The sequence below is a fragment of the Psittacula echo genome (genome assembly GCF_963264785.1).
Source record: "Psittacula echo genome assembly, chromosome: 2".
NCBI classification, from domain to species: domain Eukaryota; kingdom Metazoa; phylum Chordata; class Aves; order Psittaciformes; family Psittacidae; genus Psittacula; species Psittacula echo.
In genome coordinates, this window is record NC_137737.1 from 128,753,659 (window position 1) to 128,774,698 (window position 21,040).

Consider the following 21,040-nt stretch of genomic DNA (forward strand, 5'->3'; position numbering starts at 1 on the left):
TTTTCAGAGAAAGTGAATGATACTTTTTTTGACCTGTGTGTCTGAATGGTGCTTGAAAACAACATGCTGCTATGACATCTTGTATGAAGAAGGGTTAGAGCAGGAAGCCACCTTCTGAGAGTGTGCAAGGTCCACTGCCTAGAGCCATTGCAGCAACACAGTGTGTGATGGGGATATATACACTGGCCTTGCTTTAGAGCTTGTGTTGCTCGAGGCCTTGGTTCATCCTGCCTACACAGCCAACTCATTGCCACTGTTAAAGAATGCTAACAGTTGTAAAAATGACAGAGCTTGCATCTGTCTTTTAAAATATGATGATGGATGCATTGTGTATGAGCATAGTCCATAATCCTATCACCCTTCCTTATTGTTCTGAACAGAGAGAGCAAAATGGCATCTGAACCTAAAGTCTCTTTGCATAGAAGAACCAGAGTTTTTTGTTTAGGACTGATTATACCACGTGAACAGCAAAATGCGTAGCAGGGCATAGGAGATAGGAAGCTTCCTGCTTGTCCTTGAGTTCACTCAAGAGCTGGAACCAGTGCAACTTCTGATAAGGTTATTCCATAAAGCATTCCAAGATTATCAGAAAGGTTGCACTGTATCATAAAAAAACCCAACACTCCACAGCTAGAGTATAGCATGCAGAAGCAGTTTTCCAGCTCCTCCCATCACAGCGTGTAAGTGACACAGTTATAGTTAACTTTGGATTATCTATCACTGTGAAACAGAATGGGAGTGCTTGTTATACATTTGAGCAGCTTTTTCACTGGTTTTGCATTCAATGATGAGGCTCTCGGAACCAATACTAGACATGGAAATGGCTAACTACAGTGAAGTTTTAGATCCGACATGTACAGCACTGGAGTTTGAAACTATGCAGATCCTGTATAACAGCAGTGGTGAGTTTTGCTCTGTGATGCAAAATCAAGCCAATTAGCATAAAAAGTGAAGTTCAGTAATGCTATATGGTGTTAGCTAAATGTTTTATTAATGAACCATTTGGGGGTTGTTTTCAAACTACAGACCTGCTCTTTTAGACTTCATTACTAATTTTAAGTTAATAACATTATAATTCTTTAACATTAAGGAAAATAAAAGAGAGGGCTTTTGTAATAAAGTAACTGTAGTGTCACCAGTCAGTTAATCAAAGGAAGAAGATGTATTCAGAAGTTGTTCTATTTACTGTAAGACAAATGAATAACTAGTATTGATAGCTTGGACATGAAAGCATATTTCATATATAACATTTGGAAGGATTCACAAAATTATCCAGAGACTTGTGAAAAAAAGTAGCCACTGTTTCTTGATCTCTAGTTTTTAATTATCGGACTAATGTTTTATCTATTTAAATGTTAATCTAGTCTTTCTAAATATGTGTATATATGAACTAGTGTTTTTTTTTTTTTTTTTTTCTTTAAAAAAGAAAAAGCCCCACACTGGCTTTCTAAAGGCTAATGTTTAGCTGAGAAAATCTATATGCATTTGGCTAATGTAACAATTTAACTTTAGGTGGAATCTGTAATGCAATACATTTTTGAGAAATTGTATCAATACGTTAGGCTTAAAATAGGAAGCACACCATTTCATTCTGCCATTGAGTATTAACCAACAACGAAAAAGAAAATATCAGTCTACTAAAGTGAAGAAAAATATCATGAAAATTAAGCTACTCTAAAATGGCTTTCCAAATCTTCTAACATACTTAAAAATTGTTTTATTGTATCATAAAGTGTAACTCATAGATCTATTGTAATAGGTATTTTTAAAAGGCAGAGCAAATATTTATTGATTTTCAGGAAAAATATTTAGCTTCTTCACTTCCACATATTACTGCCTAACTTAGAACCTAAGTAAGTTCTAAGTTGTTTTTATTGTTGGGCTTGAAGTTTTCTCTGAATTTCTGATGTTACTTTAGAGCAAGCTTAGTAAACAGAAAGATAGGTTTGATTATTGATTTAGGAAGAGAAAACAGACCTTTATGCCTGAAATGATTCCAAAGTTATCAACAATGATTATGCAACTTTTAGATGATTTCTTTGCTTTTGATTCTAATATGGATGAATTCAATGGTCATTTGTTTGCTTTTTCTGCTGACTAGCATCTTTTCAGATCTGTTAATGGTGCATAAAATGTGAAAGCAGATTAGGGAGGTTATGCTGGTTTACATTAGATGTTGGTGATTATTCACTGTAAGTGATTACTTTAATATTTATTAGTTATTAGGTGTAGCCTTTTCCTGTTTAGAGTTTCCTTTGAGTTTACCCTAAGTATTTTCTTGTAGAATTTATACAAATATTGTCTTGCAGCTACAGTGCTAATCTGGAACTGAAAGCTGTCTCTTACGAACTTTCCTTTGTGTCTTTTTTAGCTGCTTAAATTAATTACTAACATTCAGAGAAGTTTAAAATGCCACATTCAGACAGATTATGCAGTGCTGTTGAAATCAAAGAATTTTGAAAAATCAGGTGAATTTCCCAAATGTTTTGTTTTGAATAATGCCAAAAAAAAGAAATATATCCTTACATATACACCCAACTTACATTGTTATGAAATATTTCACCATTAAATGTATATATTGTATTTTTTATTATTCTGCTGAATCATTATGAATCACAATTTCAAAACTCCCAAAGAAAAGGTTTATATTGTTCTAGCTAAAGTAATTCTCTAACTCATTTTTAAAATTAATTTTCTAGCCATGACAAAATATCAGTTTAAAATAATATATTTGCAGAACTGAATTCTTACCTTTAAGTTTTCATTTGTATTTAGTCGATTTTTAATATAATTCCTACCAATTATGTCTTTGTAAAATAGAAAAAAAAAGTGTTTTCTTCTCTCTTCGTCTAAAGAATTCTGTTTAAATAATAAGGTTTTTGGGACACAACGAACATTTTATAATATATTTGCATAATAATATATTTCAGTTGGATGTAGTACTTTTTGAATAATAGTATGTATCAGTGTGAACAGTTTTATTTTCGACCTGTCCACTGTTCCTGAACTCATGTACTTGACTTTTGAATGCATGTTTGAGTAACTAATTAATGTGGCACTCTTTCCTCTCCCTGACAGAAAATTGCAAATGTTTAGGGCATAATACAAACAGCTTCTCTTTTGTAAAACCAGAAGCATAACAGTAAAAGCTATTTTGTAATTATTTCCTTGAACACATCAGTTAAGCACTGTGACTCAAAGAAGAATAAATATGTCTGTTTTGATTTCAGGTGAATTTCTTCAGTACTGTTTACCATATTCAGTGACTAACTGTTAATCGCATAGCTAATATTCTTTTGTGCAAGTAAAGTCTGCACCAATGCTCCTTTGGAAAATTTGTTCAAGGAAATAACACTTAGACAGTCTTCTTAATGTGCAATCTTTGTTCATCAAGTATTGTGCAAAAAAAAGGCTTGTCTTTTTTTTTTTGTTTGTTTGTTTGCTGTCATGGCTGTCCCTGCCCATGGCAGCAAGGTTGGAACTAGATGATCTTAAGATTCATTCCAACCCTACCTATTCTATGATTCTGTGTACTTTTATATGATAGTTGCCAGTTATTGCCAGCTACTATAAGAACTGATGTAAGAGATCTTTGCCAGCTAACTAGCTAACGCTGCTTTGTGCTGAAGTTCCTCTTCATGTTAGCAAGAATGTATATGTAATTTTACATGCAGAGTTACACTTTAATTTTTAGCCCTTTTCATTTGGAAAGAGTTTAGAAGAAAATTACTTGCTATTTTGAACTTCATAAACTCTGTTAACATCTCTGTAACTCTGAAAGTGTTGATCTGGATAGGAATCAGATGTAATTGTATATAATGTGTTATATAAATAATAAGTAGCAATTAAAAAAGAAAAGGCCAAACAAAAAAAGCCTCCATTTAAGTACAAATTTTCATGGGGTGGTTGTTGAAAGTCATGTCCATAACTACATATGTTGCTCTTACCTCCCTCAGACAGTTCGGGAGACACTGTCACCATGAATGCCACTGACAATGGGGTCAGTAGTCTCTGCGCAATATGTGGAGACCGAGCCACTGGAAAACATTACGGTGCTTCAAGCTGTGATGGATGCAAGGGATTCTTTAGACGCAGTATACGGAAAAATCATGTCTATACATGCAGGTAATTCAAAAGTTCATCTAGAGATACTAAATTAATGAAATTAAGCAATTACTTTCAGACTTCTCAGAACTATGTCAGGGTATTTTCATTAATTCCTTATTGAATTCTAACCAGCGTTTTTGACGAACATGTGTTTTATGCTATATTCTTATGATCTTGTAATGGGAAAAAAATGTCTTTTATTCAAGACTACTTAATATGACACATTCCAGATGTCTGTTGAGATGTCCACCCTGTCAGTCTGAATGGCTATCTGCTAATTTCTGGATCTCTGGCTGCTCAAATTATCACAGTACGGGTCTGTGCACTATGTCTGACAATTTGCTCTCTTCATGCATAAGTCCATAAAATATCAGTTTTAAGCTGTGCACAAAATATATAGACACCTCTGTGAGTTCAGACAAATCACTATAGGAGAAAACTTTTTGTAAGAATGACTTGTAACTAGAAATGTTGTTTGCCACACTTTTCTTTCATTATTTAATATTAGCATTAGTTTAATACTTCCTGTTTAGGTTGTCATTTGTAATACTATAGCACGTAGCTTGTTCGTTGATATCTCCTAGAAAGGGTAGGCTTCTTCAGCTAGGGTTCTTCCATGCCAGTCACGCTTGGCATCTTCTTTGATGATCCTTTCTTTTTTCTATTTGTAGCTTTTCCTCCCTTTTTCCCCCACCACCGTTCGATGCAGCCAGTTACTGACACATCTCACAAATAAACTGAAGTGTAAATGATGCACATCCGTAACTCCAAAATCTTCCATGCTTGCCCATTCCAATGCATATGTGTCTATACATACACATATATTCCTTCAAACTAAGCAGATATGAAATATTTTTCAAAAATAATTAATAAAAAAGTAAAAACAACTGAAGAAGAAAGTTGTGGTTATAGACATTATTCTGATAGGCGAGAATAGTTAGTTTTTCTTCTTCATAATCAGGGTGCTGCTTTATTAATGCTTTATATGTTTACCTGTTCTTGTTTCTAATAGATTTAACCGGCAATGTATTGTTGACAAGGACAAAAGGAATCAATGCAGATATTGTCGTTTAAAAAAGTGTTTTCGAGCAGGAATGAAAAAAGAAGGTAATGGAGTAATTTATTATTTGATATGAAAAGAGAAATAACCTGAATTAGTTTTAAAATTAAATAAAAATTTTAAAAAACTCCAGCAAAAAAATTCAGTGGAAAGTCTGCTATAATGCCTTCATGATGAAAAAATGCTTTTGTATTGAGGTGAAATATGCATCATCTAATTTTCAGGTGGGTAAGCAGTTCCAACACTGAGCATTAGCAAATATATGGGTTTAAAATGAATTTGCAGCTGTTTAACCCGTGAATCCTGGCACCAAGTTTCATTGATTTCTAAGTGGTGAGCCATCTGCTGGAAAAGTTCAAAGTGTGAGATTTTAATTTTAATTTTTACCAGGTTTGAGTCATAAAATCTGTGTCTGGGATTTTGCTTCTACCGAGTTGAAGAAATGATAGTGTAAATTTACTGGTTATTCCCTTAAATTTAAATGTTTGAAGCAATTAAAGCCGGGGAAGCAAAAAAGTGGTGGTGAGAACAGTAGTGGCAGCTGACAGTGAATTGTCCACATTAATTAAAAATTTTTATAATCTCATTAGGACTTAATATGGGAAGATTGTTACTTGCCAGTGTCACAGTAATACTTCTGTCAAGGTGGAAGAACCAGATGACCACAGGAGCAGAGCAATAAGTAAAGAAAGGCAGTAGGATTATCAGAGGATTTTTGTATCAGGTTGTCGGGGCTGTTGCTTCAGTGGCAATTGCGATATAGAGTCAAAAGGCGTCCTGATCTGGTTCAAATAAGCATTCAAAAATGGTTCATCCTGAACTTTGCTACCTGTTTTGTTTGGTGCATGGTATATCTGCCTGAAGGGCAGTCTGCGATGTGGGTGTGCAGTTCTCCTGTACTGTAACTAGTCTATAATATTTTTAGTCTATACATAGCTTCCCTAAGTAAAAGGAAGCTGTTTCTTTATGTTCTTTTATATTAATACTATAGTACTGCTTTGCTAGTGATCAAGTTTTGATATGAGGTAAAATGTATTTTCTCCTTGCAGCTGGATGAGGATAGTTTAAACAGTGTTACGCTGCCTATGCATGAAATGCATTTGCTAATTCTTGTGAATCTTTTTAATGCAGTTTAGCCTTTTGGAATTTGAGCCATTAAAAACATAGTGTATATATATTATCAATCTGAAATGAAGAAAAAGGGAAACCTGTGTGTCCACAGCAGCTTTAAAAGTTTTGCAAAATGCAAAGCATCAGAGACTTTCAAGCCCCAGGATTAAAGAATAGTTTAGCTCAGAAGGGACATCCAGAAGTAATCTACTGTAGCCCCCATTTAAGGCTAACTTCTAGGTTCAGTCAGGTAGCTTGGGACCCTGTCCATTGAGATTTATGCCATCGTTTGAGAAGAGACATTCCACAACCTCTCCCAGCAACTTTTTCCAGTGCTTCACCACCCTTTTTTTCCTTATAATTAGAATGTGTCTTACTGCAATTAAGGTAGTGCCCGTTGCCTCTGGTTCTTTCACTGTGCATCTGAGAAGAACCTGGCCCCATTTCCTGTAAACTAGAGAAATTAAGACTCCCTGCCTCTTGTCTTGGTCCTCTTTTTTCTATATAAGCAAAGATGCTTCTGTCTCGTGCAGCTTCTGAGTTACCTCTCCATAGCCCACAGCTGGACACTGCCCACTTTCCCCATGTCCTGGGGAGCCCAAAACCAGAGAAATAATCACTGATATTAACTGACTTGCCATAAGGTATGTTACTGACTCTTGTTTATGAAGTGAAGATGTATCCTGCACAAAACTTTTAACGTAATTTACTCCACACGGCCTCCTCTGATCTCACTACCTATATAAATTTAATTTTTCATTCCATCCAAGCCATGTTTATTTAAGGCTTCCCAGTACTAAAATAATTCAAAACACCGAACTGTAAATTTCACTGCTTATGTGTTGTTATATACCTCTCTACACCATCAGTGGATGTCTCATAGTGTAAGTGTAGCAGAGTCTGTATGATAGTTTCTCAGCTTGTTTCTAGCAAATGGCTTTCTTCAGGACAAAGGTGAGAAAGGCTTTAGCTATGTAAGCTCCTTTTGAGTAAATATCCCCTCTTCTTCATGGGGTCTCTATTTAAGGCAATTTTAGCCTGAACTGACAAAAAGGCTTTAACAAGACAGACAATCCAGTCTAATAATCCAAAATTATACATATGCAGGAGAAAACAAGCATTTTCCTATGACTCTTAAAGTGCTCCAGCAATAACTTTTACCAGTGATAGTCAGAGGAGCTGACTATTTTTTCTAATAATAATCAGGCCTGACCTTATTTTAATTACCTATGTAGCACTTAAGCTGCTGAGACTCAGTGAATAAGGCTTTCTTCCATTCTTTTGAAAAAGGTTATATTTTTTTGTTTTCTGTCTACATGAACATTTAGTGCTTTGTGTTTATCACTGCACAGCATTTCTTACTGTGACCTCAATAAAAGGCCCATCAGTGAGTGTCCTTGGCAAAAAGTTAGTACACCTCTGGAATAAACTATGTGCATTGTTCGTATAAACCCTGAAAACTATTAAGTGAATAGAATTTTTTTTTTTTTATTGAAGCTTTTGGTACTGATCCTAAATTCTGTAATGCAGATTGTTTCCTACGAAATAGCAAACATCTTTGGAAATAAAGCTGATGCTCTTAAAAGATGATGAGATTCCTTGTGCAATAAAAAGATTTGATCATCACAATTCTTTTTTTTTTTTTTCTTTTCTCCTTGGCCTAACCTTGGACATGATCTGGATTTTCAAAAAAATCTGATTGATATTTTTCTTTTTTAATTCTTCCTTCAGTTCAGAAGTTAGCCTTGTTGCTTCATAAGCCTTGTGTGTGCTGATAAAGGATTCCTTATCCAAAGCCCTTTCAACTGCCTTTTTTTTGGACCTCACGAGATAAAACTTATTGGCCTGAAACTTTTTTGGTGCCTTTTTTTTATTTATTTATTTTTATTATTTAGTTAATGTTCTGTAAACTGGTTAAGAATGTAGTGTCACTGAGGAGGAACATGAGATTTATATTTCAAACTTACCTTACTAGTGGCTTAGTTTCATGATTCATTCCTGTTTCAGGGTTTCTCACAGGAGAGCAAGAGTAGGGCTTTCAGACTTCATAGATACATAGAATAGAATCATAGAATAGTTAGGGTTGGAAAGGATCTTAAGATCATCAACTTCCAACCCCCCTGCCATGGGCAGGGACACCTCGCATTAAATCACGTCACTCAAGGCTCTGTCCAGCCCGGCCTTGAACACCACCAGGAATGGAGCATTCACAACTTCCTTGGGAAACCCATTCCAGTGCCTCACCACCCTCTCAGTAAAGAACTTCCTCCTTATGTCCAATCTAAACTTCCCCTGTTTAAGTTTTAACCCATTACCCCTTGTCCTTGCACTTGGTAAGGGTAAACTTCATGAGGTTGGCATCAGCCCACCTCACAAGCGTGTCAGGGTCCCTCTGGATGGCATCCCTTCCCTCTGGCCTATCAACTGAACCACACAGCTTAGTGTCATCAGCAAACTTGCTGATGGCACACTCAATCCCACTGTCCATGTCACCGACAAAGATGTTGAACAAGACCAGTCCCAACACCAATCCCTGAGGAACACCACTCATTACTGGTGTCCAGCTGGACATCGAGCCCTTGATCACAACTCTTTGCGTGCGGCCATCCAGCCAGTTCTTTATCCACCGAGTGGTCCACCCATCAAATTGATGTCTCTCCAATTTAGAGACAAGGATGTTGTGCAGGACAGTGTTGAATGCTTTGCACAAGTCCAGGTAGATGGCATTAACTGCTCTGCCCCTGTCCATCAGTTCTGTAGCCCCATCATAGAAGGCCACCAAATTGGTCAGGCAGGATTTCCCCTCAGTGAAGCCATGCTGGCTGTCACCAATCACCTTGTTGTTTTTCATGTGCCTTAGCATGCCTTCCAGGAGAATCTGCTCCAAGCTTTTGCCAGGCACAGAGGTGAGACTGACTGGTCGGTAGTTCCCTGGGTCATCCCTTTTCCTTTTCTTGAAGATGGGGGCTATATTTCCCTTTTTCCAGTCATTGGGAACTTCACCTGACTGCCATGATTTTTCAAGTATAATGGACATACCTCAGTCCAATCCTCTGACTGAGACATTTTGTCAGTGGTGGTGGTGTAAAACTTGACCTGTTGAGCAGGTCAGATTGGTTAAAATTAAAAAAATTGTTTAAAATAACAAAACTGACAACATATATTCAATTTCAAAGGAAGAAAGAGGTTTTTCTGTAATATACCTGGTCATGAAAGTTCTGATAATTCAATATCTATCTACAATTAGTTATACATAGGTTTTATAGGCAAACTAGCTAGACAAAGACCATAAACTTGTATTGTCACCCTTCTTCATTACTTAGAGCTAAACGAAGGATTTTTTTGAATGACACACCTTTCAATTCTTATGGTTATTCAGTAAAATTATGAAATTATATTGTGTGTCAATGTCTGCAAGTCAATAAATGAGATGATTATTCTTTTCCAGCTGTACAAAATGAACGGGACAGGATAAGTACAAGAAGAAACACTTTTGATGGCTGCAACATCCCCTCTATTAGCACACTGTCACAAGCTGAGACACTCTCCCGTCAGGTACTGAGATCAAATTGTTTAATGACTTTAAGACCATTTTTTGGAAAGTTAAATACTTTTCACTTTCTTACTGTCTTAAATGTAACTATTAAATCTACTTATTTTCTTTTTCCAAAATGTATCCAGCTTTCTCTTCCCAATGAAAGAATCAGTAATAGAATACATTCTTAAAGTAAAGTCAATAAGAAAAAAGTTCTACTTTGTCAAGGACAATATGTCCTAGGCGCCTTTCTTAATAAAGCTTTATGGTTCTTACTTCTTTTAAATCACTTGCTGTCTCAGGCAGCTGGTAGCATCTATCTATCATTGAGGCTGGCTTTCCCATGAAACATTAGGGAAAAAGTTGTCCAAATGCATTACATTCAGAGGGGTGTGGACACACACTTCCTTAGATTCTTTTGAAAATCCCATTTTTAATATCTTTAGACATTATAAACATGACAAACAGAAGTGTTCCAACTGCAAAGTCTATTCACATCTCACTTTTAGATTTTGTCTCATCTGAACTTAATTGCTTTAATTTCCTTTCCTTTCCTTTCCTTTCCTTTCCTTTCCTTTCCTTTCCTTTCCTTTCCTTTCCTTTCCTTTCCTCTCCTCTCCTTTCCTTTCTTTTCCTTTCCTTTCCTTTCCTTTCCTTTCCTTTCCTTTCCTCTCCTCTCCTTTCCTTTCTTTTCCTCTCCTCTCCTTTCTTTTCTTTTCTTTTCTTTTCTTTTCTTTTCTTTTCTTTTCTTTTCTTTTCTTTTCTTTTCTTTTCTTTTCTTTTCTTTTCTTTTCTTTTCTCTTCTCTTCTCTTTTCTTCTCTTCTCTTCTCTTTTCTTTTCTTTCTTTTCTTTTCTCTTTTCTTTTCTTTTCTTTTCTCTTTTCTTTTCTTTTCTTTTCTTTTCTTTTCTTTTCTTTTCTTTTTTTTCTTTTCTTTTCTTTTTTTTTTCTTTTCTTTTTTCTTTTTTTTTCTTCTTTTTTTTCCCTGTCCAATCAGTTGTTGAATGGAGCAGTCTCCAGTCCTTTTCTGCACCTCAGATAAATCATGTTCATTGCTTCTACATTCTTGCACCTCTTACTTACTTACGTAGAACTTAACTGCCACCTTTATGATTTCATGCCGACTGATTTATACATCCCCAGATGTTATATGATCTCATCCTTTATCAGCATCTTTCTTAGGGTGGTACTGTCTGTAAAGAATTGATGCAGGAATTACTGGGTGATAGTCTTTGGCACATATTTCATGTCTGGGCAGACTAGGTGAACATAATAGACCTTCCTACCTTCATACCTATACAGTATGAAAAATGTACCTATTTTTGCCTCAGTAGTTCTTTGAACTTGCTTATTGTGCTTGTTCAAGTTAGTCCTTAATCATGTCCAACTGGTATATCCAATTCAGGAATAAAAGCTATCTTAAACAGAATCACATCCTCAGCTCTTGCTGCCACCAAGTTCTTTTCAGATGGTAGATTCCTGCCATTAAAACATCACTTTGTGTATACACACAAGATTATTCTACTTATGGTTTGGTATGTTGTAGTGGGAGAGAATAGTCCCTACTATGCCAAGCATATACAAAGATACGCTCTTTGTATATGGCCTTAAAGACCAAGAGGTTACATTAACATGATGGAAAAGTAAAGACTTTAAAGTCCTCATTTTACCCCTGATGGAATCGGTCTGTACGATGAGTTTGGTCCTGAGGAGAGACTTAGAGAGTGTAGTAGTGTCAGAAATCATTGGCCATGTCCTTCATCTGTGAAATGAGGAAGAAGGTGGCATTCATCCCTTTTAAAAATATCATATTGAAATTAGGAAAATGAATCATTTTGTCTCTGAAGATCCCTTCTAGGGGGAACACATCCAACTACAAATTTTCTCGTTCAGACCCAGGAGCTTCTAGGATTATGTGAATATGACAGAGACATGCTAGACGCTTGTAGGAGTAAAAGCATGTGTGTCTTATGGTTCTCAGGACAATAGGGATATAGTGTTACATCGTCATGTTCATCAGGTCATTAATGGGTACAAGTTGCACCAGAAGACATTTCATCTTGATGTAAGAAATTTTCTACAGTGAGAACGATCAATCACTAGCACAACCTTCTCAGGGACTTGGTGAAGTCTCCATTACTGGAGATTTTCAAGACATGATTGGACAGGGTGCTAGGTAATCTCATATAGGCTTCTTTTACAATGAAAGGTTGGATGAGGTGATATTTTGAGGTTCCTTCCAACCTGGGCTAGTCCATGATTCTATGAAGTCAGAGACTCCAGTGTTGCACCCCTGAAATGACAAGGAGGTTAAAGCAATAGAGAAATAGAAATTTATAGCTTCATATTCTTGTAAGGAGATGCACCCTAAGAGTTCATAATGAACTCCATGGGAGTCATCACATGAATCCCTAGCAGCTCACTAAGTAATTTCAGCACAGAGTCTATAGTTTGTTCTATAACATGTAATTTATAAAGATGCATAGCTTTGGTTAAAAGATATTAAATGAAGGACAATGTATTAAGTTCATGAGTTTACTAAGTCTAACAGTTAAGCAATCTGCCTGTTCTTTTCCTTCTTGAATGAATTTCTAGTTGGTGCATGGTGGTATCTTTTTCTGGTAGATCAGAATGCCTCTTGCTATCAGAACTCTCTTCTTTGTGTAAGTACTCTTACTCTTCTGGAAAAAAATTAAATATGTTGAATTTCTTTACTGTCTTTCTGTACTGATGGTTTTCTAGACTGAATCATTCTGGTAGCTCTCACCTGAATGATACTTAGTATTTTCAACTGCCGTTTCTGGCAATCTGTGGAACATGTGAGAAATGGGCTCATGATTACAGCAGGGATTTCACAAATGTGCTGTCTACAAAAAGACAATACCTCTCACCTTTTCCCTACATGACAGCCTTTGAATTATGTGTCTGAGGATTTTTTCACCAGCCTAGCTGCTGTATTTCTCTGAGAACTAGTGTTCAGCTGGTTAACTGCCATTGATATCTAAGCTGTTTTCAGTGTTTTAGACTACTGAATTATGTAGGAAGCGCTGAGCTTTAGTTCAAGAAGTGCAACTCCCTTTGAACACCCAAGGATAATGGTGTTTCACCACAAATCCCACTGGGAGATTCAATATGGATCTGTGAATGAAGGAGATTTGGTAGGAGTCAACCTAAATAGCACCTGCCATCCTGAAATTTTCTTTTTCTTTTTTTTCTTTTTCTTTTTCTCTTTTTCTTTTTCTCTTTTTCTTTTTCTTTTTCTTTTTCTTTTTCTTCTTTTTCTTTTTCTTTTTTTCTTTTCCTTTTCCTTTTTCTTTTTCTTTTTCTCTTTCTTTTTCTTTTCCTTTTCCTTTTCCTTTTTCTTTTTTTCTTTTTCTTTTTTTCTTTTTCTTTTTCTTTTTCTTTTTCTTTTTCTTTTTCTTTTTCTTTTTCTTTTTCTTTTTCTTTTTCTTTTTCTTTTTCTTTTTCTTTTTCTTCTTTTTCTTTTTCTTTTTCTTTTTCTTTTTCTTTTTCTTTTTCTTCTTCTGGTGTCTTTTTCTTTTTTTATCCGTGTATGATAGCAGCTATAAACTTACCTTTATTCTCAGACTCGGTTTTATCTTAAGTTGTCTTTCCTGCCTGACTGAAGAACAAGCTTGGCTTTGTTCATTTCCTTGAAAAGACATTAAGAATTTCAGGATTTGGCTGAGTGATTATGTCAAAGTGCCCAAGCTTCATGCCCAGAAAGATACTGCTCTCTTCTTATTTCACAGAACACTGTTCACTGCAGGTGGTCTAATGCACACTCATATACTTTACATTTAGTCTGAAAAGTTCTCAGGCCTCTGCCTATACTACTGCTTTATCATTACAAACCATTCTCCTCTAGGCACTAAAATCCCCCTGTTTTACCTTCTAAACTTAATGATACTTACCTTTTCACTAGAAGAACATGATACCCCTTTAACTCTTTCTTTGCCCTTAATGTTGCTGCATGCCCCTCTGAGCTCTTTCTTTTTTCTTTCTGAAGTGAAGCAAATATCAACCATTTCAAAGGAATAAAAAACCCCCACCTTCCCCTTACAAATAGTAAGGACTTTGGCATATTTTAAAATAGTATTTTGGAATGAGAAGATATTATATCATGATATGAATAGTGTAATTTTTAATATACTGTAAGACACACTGGTAATAATGAGAAATGAAATTTTATAATTTACATGCAGACTAATGGTCTATATGGTCAAGGAGCTTCTCAAGGGTATGCATGATTACTGATGATTTTTTTTTCTTAAATATGCTCTTAACCAGTGAAAATGCAATTATATGAAATTTAACATTGTTAATTTTTTTCCTCTCACTATGGCTAGATCTCAATCTCCAGTCCTGGTGCTAGCACTGACATAAATGTTAAGAAAATTGCTGGTATTAGTGATGTCTGTGAATCTATGAAGCAACAACTTTTGGTTCTGGTGGAATGGGCTAAATATATTCCAGGCTTCTGCGAATTACCACTGGATGACCAGGTATAAGAAGAGACCAAAGAGAGAACTTCAATTGTTGTTCTGTTATTTCTGTGATATTTAAACGTTATGATTACACACTTATTTTTTTGTCTGATCAAATACAGGTGCATGCTAAACCCACCATCTTAATATTTTCTAGAAAAAAAAATTAAATTTTTAATTTTTTAAAAGTTTTAAAATAGCAACACCACAAAAAAAAAAAAAAAAGATGAAATTGATGTGGGTCCATCGCGTTAACAAAAGAAGCAGAAAAGCAGTATGTCTTTCAGTGTTTTGCATTTTTTGTATTCTTTTGGAGGCACAGATAGCAACATGCGTGCAAAAATAAAAAAAAAACCCAAACTTGTAAAAGAAAACATGCTTTACATGCCTTGCAAAGTGTTTATTTTATGTCCACCTTTCATTTTAATATGGTTTAAGACAGCATGTAATTTAATTTGAAGTAGATCTTCTCTATTTGCAAAATATAAAAGTTGTTAGAACCTCAAACAAATGCCAAACATACCGATATCAATCTATAGAAAATAATATTTCATATATGTTGTATATAACGAGTACAGAAGAAAAAAGCATCAAACCTTGAAAATTCTTAAGAGTTTTCATGACAGGTCTCATCTATCATCTCATCTGTAACGTATCCTAATATAACACAGGGCTTCAGAGTAAGTTGTGCTGGCATACTCAGAACCAGTGTCTTCACATTGTGATTCTCTCACCAGATGCCTGGGCAAGAGGTTAATTCATGGTTCAGGAACTCTTTATTCTAGTTCACCAAAATCTGATTCAGCTTGAAAACAACTCTTTGAAGTGAAATTGTCTCATTTCTCCTTTTGCCCCTTCAGTCTTTTGAACAAAATCCTGAAAAGAGGTTTAGGTTATCCTTGGGTTTGAGACTCAAACTGAGTCATTCCTCATATACTTTTCCTCAGGAATATGAAGGTGTTTCAGGCCACAGGAGACCCACCAAAATATGAGCTTAGTGTTCTCAAGGTCAACAAACGCAAGCAAAACTATTACTGGTTTTATTGTTAAGATGGCATGAAGGAAAAGAGAAGGGATCAGACCTCATTAAAAAGTTCCTGTCTGTATTTAAATTAAAAACAAATAAACAAACAAGCAAACAAACAAGCAACAGCTTTGAAAGAGGCTGAAAACACCCATGCAGTTCTTGGAGAGCACTGAGAAATACTGCAGAACCTTACGTACTTTGAAAGTGTAGTCACAAAGGTATTGGGAGTTAAATTACACTTCTGCATTTGTGATAGCCTCTTTCTAAGGGTCATTGTGCATTTAGTTATAACAAAAAACATCTGGTTTTGAAAAAAATATTCCTGATCTGGGAATCAGCCTGATTTACAAACCGTAGAGCAGGCCAGCTCAGATATGTTAATTCTACTGAGAGCCTGAAAAGTCTTTAACACATTAAGTATTCCTAGATGCTGTGTGCCTTTACATCACTCATAAAGTATTGGCTTGGATTCGTAAGAAAAAATTACTTGCCAAGAGAGGAGCTCCTTGAGGAAACAGAGGCCAGTGCTGAAGTTTCACAGAGGCATTAAAAACAGAGGAAAGTAAATAGGTGACAAAGAATAAACTAATGACAACATTTTTAAGTGCCTTCCTTGTGTGAAGCGGGTTTCTTCTTTGTTGACAGTAGTGGATGTTTTAGCATATCTGTCTTTGCTGGAGAAAAAGCTCTTTTAAGTGCTGCATAATTTTTTTATTCAAGGTGAGAAAAATGAAACATATAGTTTCATTACTATATATATCTATATATCTCTATATAGATACATATATCTATATATATATATAGATATACACATATATATACACACATATATAGATATTGCCAAATTTACTGTAACGGTTCATTCCAGCCCACCAGGGTCTTTAGTGTCAACTTAAAATTCCAGAGAAAATTTTGTTCAGGAAATAGTCATTAGGAAATTCACTAGGAAATAAATACAAGCATTGTGTTTATTGAGAAGTATTTTGCAGAGCTGTAGGTTCAAAATCTAGACCAAATGCTGCAGGTGACAGAGGCTGACAATTTAATTACAGTGTGCAACAGTACACAGAGTCACAGAACAGTTTGGGTCAAAAAGGACCTTAAAGATCATCTTGTTCCAACCCTTCTGCCATGGTCAGGAACAGCTTCCATTAGACCAGGTTTCTTAGATCTCAGTGTTAGGGTTTTTATGTTCACTTACAATTTACATCAGAATCTTAACAGTCTTAAACATATACCTGCAGCTGAATACACTTACGGTAATAGGCATCCTTATTTCTTTTGCCCTTGTTGGAACTTACTGCTTTATCATCTAATGAGTCTGCTGTTCTTTCCTCCAGGTTGCCTTGCTAAGAGCACATGCTGGGGAACACCTGTTGCTTGGGGCAGCAAAGCGGTCCATGGCATATAAGGACATTTTACTTTTAGGTAAATATTGGGGTTTTTTTAATTAATAATGATTATGTTATAGTACATTAGCAACCATGTAATCACTTAAGTGGAACAGCTGTTCTGGCACAATCAAAGCAATGCATTCTGTGAATGCTAAGTAGCTATTAATGACATAATGTCACATGCCTCATTCCAGTTAAAGCAGGTGGATAGTTTCCTGTGAGTTACTAAGGCTAAAGGTTTATTGGATTCCAGATACCATAATTTAAGGGAGTGCATGCCAAATTGTCTCCTTACATTATCATCTTTTCTTCATCTTTGTCCCATAAAACACCCCACAGAACAAATCAAACCAAACAACCAACCAAACAACATAAAACCCCTTTGCTTAAGAGAGGAGCAACCAACCTGTGGTGATGTATTAATTTCAGTCTTCATAAAAGCCCTTTATCTGGAGCATTCTCAAGAGCCCTTCAGACATAGTCAGAGAAACCCTACAAGCTACAAAAATTGGATAGCCTGTTCCCTGCAACTCATTTTTCCAAGAGCCCTCTCACTGCTGCCTTGACAATTGCCACACGGCCATCATGCAAACAGCATGCCTGTTGTCCCCTGCCATGTGGGAGATGGGTGCATTGATGACATAGTGAGGAGTCATGCCTGCATAAGCATATTCTTGGTCACTTGAAATGGCTCGATCACTGGATTATTTAAAGAGACTATGGCTATTAGGAAAGCAGACATCATCACATGGTGGAAACATGTCTTCCCTTTGTTCACACAACTGAGAGGCACAGTAATAGGAAGACACGTGCTTGTGTGCGCAGTGACATGATGAGGCATTTGTTAGCAGTTAGACACAGCACTCCACCATGCTGAAGCACAACCTCCCAAAAATGGCATCATGAAATGTGTGCAGCACCTGGGATGTTTTGTGAGAAAATGTGTAGGTCTTCTTGGACAGGTTTTTTTATGTGAGGCAAGACTATGTGGAATATAGACTCAAACTACTTTCTTCATTGATAAAAAGAAGTTTTCCACTATTTTTAATCCTTCCTCTTTGGGCCTGCCTTCTTATAGCTCTAAATCAGCTTTACCTTATGCATATCATAACATTAAAAGGACAAGCAGGACAATATCTGGAGATATTACTCTCATCGGCAATCCTTTCAAGTTAAAAACTACAAATTACTTTCTTAACCTAGTTCTTTCTCTAGATGCGCCTTTACTAACCATAAATACAGGAATTAAAAGTAAATATTTGTAGTTTTATTGGGATTAGTAGGTAATAAGGAAAATAATGATAAAATAATAACTAGAAAATTATAGTCAGTGTCACCAGCATCAGCATTTATACCAAAAGAAGAAACAAATTGGGGCACCAAGTCTAAGTTCTAATACTTAGAGGCAGATATCTGTAAAGCTTACGAGTCACTTTGGCATAGATTTCTTGTGATACAAGCATCAGTTTTTCTTTCAAAAATTGCTTGATTGCTGTGGCTTTCACAGTGTTTTCACCTCTTATGTTAGACGATTTCTGGACAGAAGGTGAGTTAAGATGCCATGATTGAGACTTCATTTAATTTAATTAAAATTTAATTTAAAAGTACAAGAGCAGGGCAAATTCATTCTTTACTGAAAATTTTAAGATGCTTTTAAATTTGATTAGGAATTACAGAAGCATCTGTTGGGAAAAGAAGCATTTCTGATGCTTCCTCTGGAAGACAACTTCTTTGTCCACTGACAAATCCTGATCATTCAACTTGTAATATATTATTTTAATGGAGAAAGGAGAAATTTTAAGATCGATTTACCATTATATTTATCTATTATGAAAAGATAAAGGCTGACTTGCTCCATACTTGTGCACTCAAATAGGGACATCAGAGCTGTGGACTAATCAGAATCTTTATGAGTTGGTATATTTACATGCACAGATTATTTCTGGGTGACAGCTATATTTTGCGCTCATACTCTGTTTACAAAGAACAGTTTTGTATGATACATTCTAAAAGAAAAAAATTGATTAAGCAAATTAAATGTATTTTGAAAATGGGCTTCATCTACTACATTACATTAAAGTATTTATTTCAATCCATGTGTTGGTATTCTTTCTGTTTAAGGCAACAATTACATAATCCATCGCAACAGTACTGAAGTAGAGATCAGCCGAGTGGCAAATCGGATTCTAGATGAATTAGTCCGACCCTTCCAGGAAATTCAAATAGATGACAATGAGTATGCTTGCTTGAAAGCGATCGTGTTTTTTGATCCAGGTACCTTTTTGAAAATATGTCTCAGAATTATTTTGTATGTGATTATATTGAAAGTAATTTTTGTTGATGTAGCATCTGCTCATGTTACCTATGGCTGAAAAAGAATAAAATGAAAAATAGTAAGGTGCTCCTCTCAAATAATAATCTGCCTTGACTTTAAGATTTTGTCATTTTTTTTAAGATGCAAAAGGCCTGAGTAATCCAATGAAGATTAAGAACATGCGGTTCCAAGTCCAAATCAGTTTAGAGGATTATATTAATGACCGTCAGTATGACTCCCGAGGAAGATTTGGAGAACTTCTGCTTCTACTGCCTACACTCCAGAGCATCACTTGGCAAATGATTGAGCAAATACAACTGGTTAAACTCTTTGGAATTGTTAAAATAGACAGTTTGCTTCAGGAAATGTTACTGGGAGGTAAGCAAACAACTTGTTAAATTTACCATATTGTACATGTCATATTATATTGAATTTAGCCTACTGGGATGTTGAGGGAATCGTGATGTAAGCAAGCACTTTGACCACTGCCTTGCTGGCTGAGCTTTGGGTCATATAATTGTTAGCTGAAGCCTTCTTGACTTGGCTGCTCATCTTGTTAACTCAGTCCTCCAGCCTCAGATTACACTGTGCACTTCTCAATCATTGCTGGGTATCTAGACATTCAATTCTGTAGGTAGAAGGAAGAATCCTTACAAATATTTCAGGAAATCCACTGTTAATGCCGTCAAAACAGTGAAAATAAACACAGTGCTTAATATGGTTGAAGTCTGGTTGAATTGTTTAATGAATACCCAGAGGCAATTATTCAAATTACCAATCAAAATATTTAATCTGCAGAAATGTAATTACTGAAGTATAAGTCTCTGCAATGAGATGCTCTTTTGAATTGTTATATGCTCATGTTATTTTTGTAGGTACTTCTAATGATTCCAGTCATCTACATCATCCAATACATCCTCACTTAGCCCAAGATCCATTGACGGGCCAAACTATCCTTATAAGTTCCATGTCTGCTCCTGTACATACGGAACAGATTTGTAAGTAATTGCAAGTTAACCTTCTGTCATAACATTTCACTTCTACATTTAAAAGTATTAATTAGAATGGTGGTCTGTCAGTGCTCATAGAGTTATTTCATCAACATTCCTAAATTAAAACAATTTCGTATTAAAAATGTACGTATATAAACAGTGTTAAGTAAGACACTTTGACCTGAATCTAATCTACTTTTAAAAAATCAGCACTATCCTGATATATCATTGTTTTCACGTGCACAATTTTTAATAAACAAAGAATTAGGATAATTAAAGTATCCTATTTCCACAGAATGCCAAATGTAACAGAACTTCATTTCAATGCAGTAGTATGTATATGTGTATCCCGAGTGGGCCAGAATATAAAACTGTAATTCTTTCTGTATTCTTTTTCAGCAACTCCAGAAACTCCATTACCTTCCCCTCCTCAAGGGTCTGGGCAAGAATATAAAATGTCTGCAAATCAGGCTTCAGTCATTGCACCGCAGTCAATTTTGAAACAAAAACCATTGTGATAATGTTTCTGTCTCTGCCTTACTTGTCCTTCCTCCCTCCCTCCCTCCCTCCCTCCCTTCCTTCCTTCCTTCCTTCCTTCCTTCCTTCCTTCCTTCCTTCCTTCCTTTCCTATGCACTAGATAAATTGGTAGGACACTTGCACATTTAAAAACTCAGGATTATAAGGGAAATGATTCCTCAGCAGCCACTACTGTGGGTGTTTTTTAAAACACCTCATGATTTGGAAAGTAATACTCACTGTTCTGACTGCTGCATACAACTGTAACTATGGACACTGCAGTCTGACAAATATGTATAGAGGTTGATATTATTTTTAGAACTTGTAACTGCATAGATTAGTTTTTTATTTCTTGTTTTAGTTGTTGTCTTAATGTTATTGGTTTAGATATGTATATAATATTTTCATTGTGACAGAATTGGTTAGTGCTTGTTTAGCTGTGAATTGTAGACATTAAAAAGCGGGTTAATCAGGCAAAAATCCAAAATTCCAATAATA

The 21,040-nt window shown here is 35.6% G+C and overlaps 1 protein-coding gene across 1 annotated transcript; it reads left to right on the plus strand.

Moving 5' to 3' along the window:
- Positions 1–784: 784 nt before the first annotated feature.
- HNF4G (hepatocyte nuclear factor 4 gamma) lies at positions 785–20,543 on the plus strand (the record flags this gene model as incomplete). Its single annotated transcript, XM_080611390.1, has 10 exons — positions 785–902; positions 3,957–4,125; positions 5,120–5,214; positions 9,726–9,832; positions 14,161–14,316; positions 16,666–16,753; positions 18,841–18,993; positions 19,175–19,411; positions 19,909–20,031; positions 20,425–20,543. 10 exons carry the CDS (start codon positions 785–787, stop codon positions 20,541–20,543), a joined length of 1,365 nt encoding a protein of 454 aa, XP_080467516.1.
- Positions 20,544–21,040: the final 497 nt, after the last annotated feature.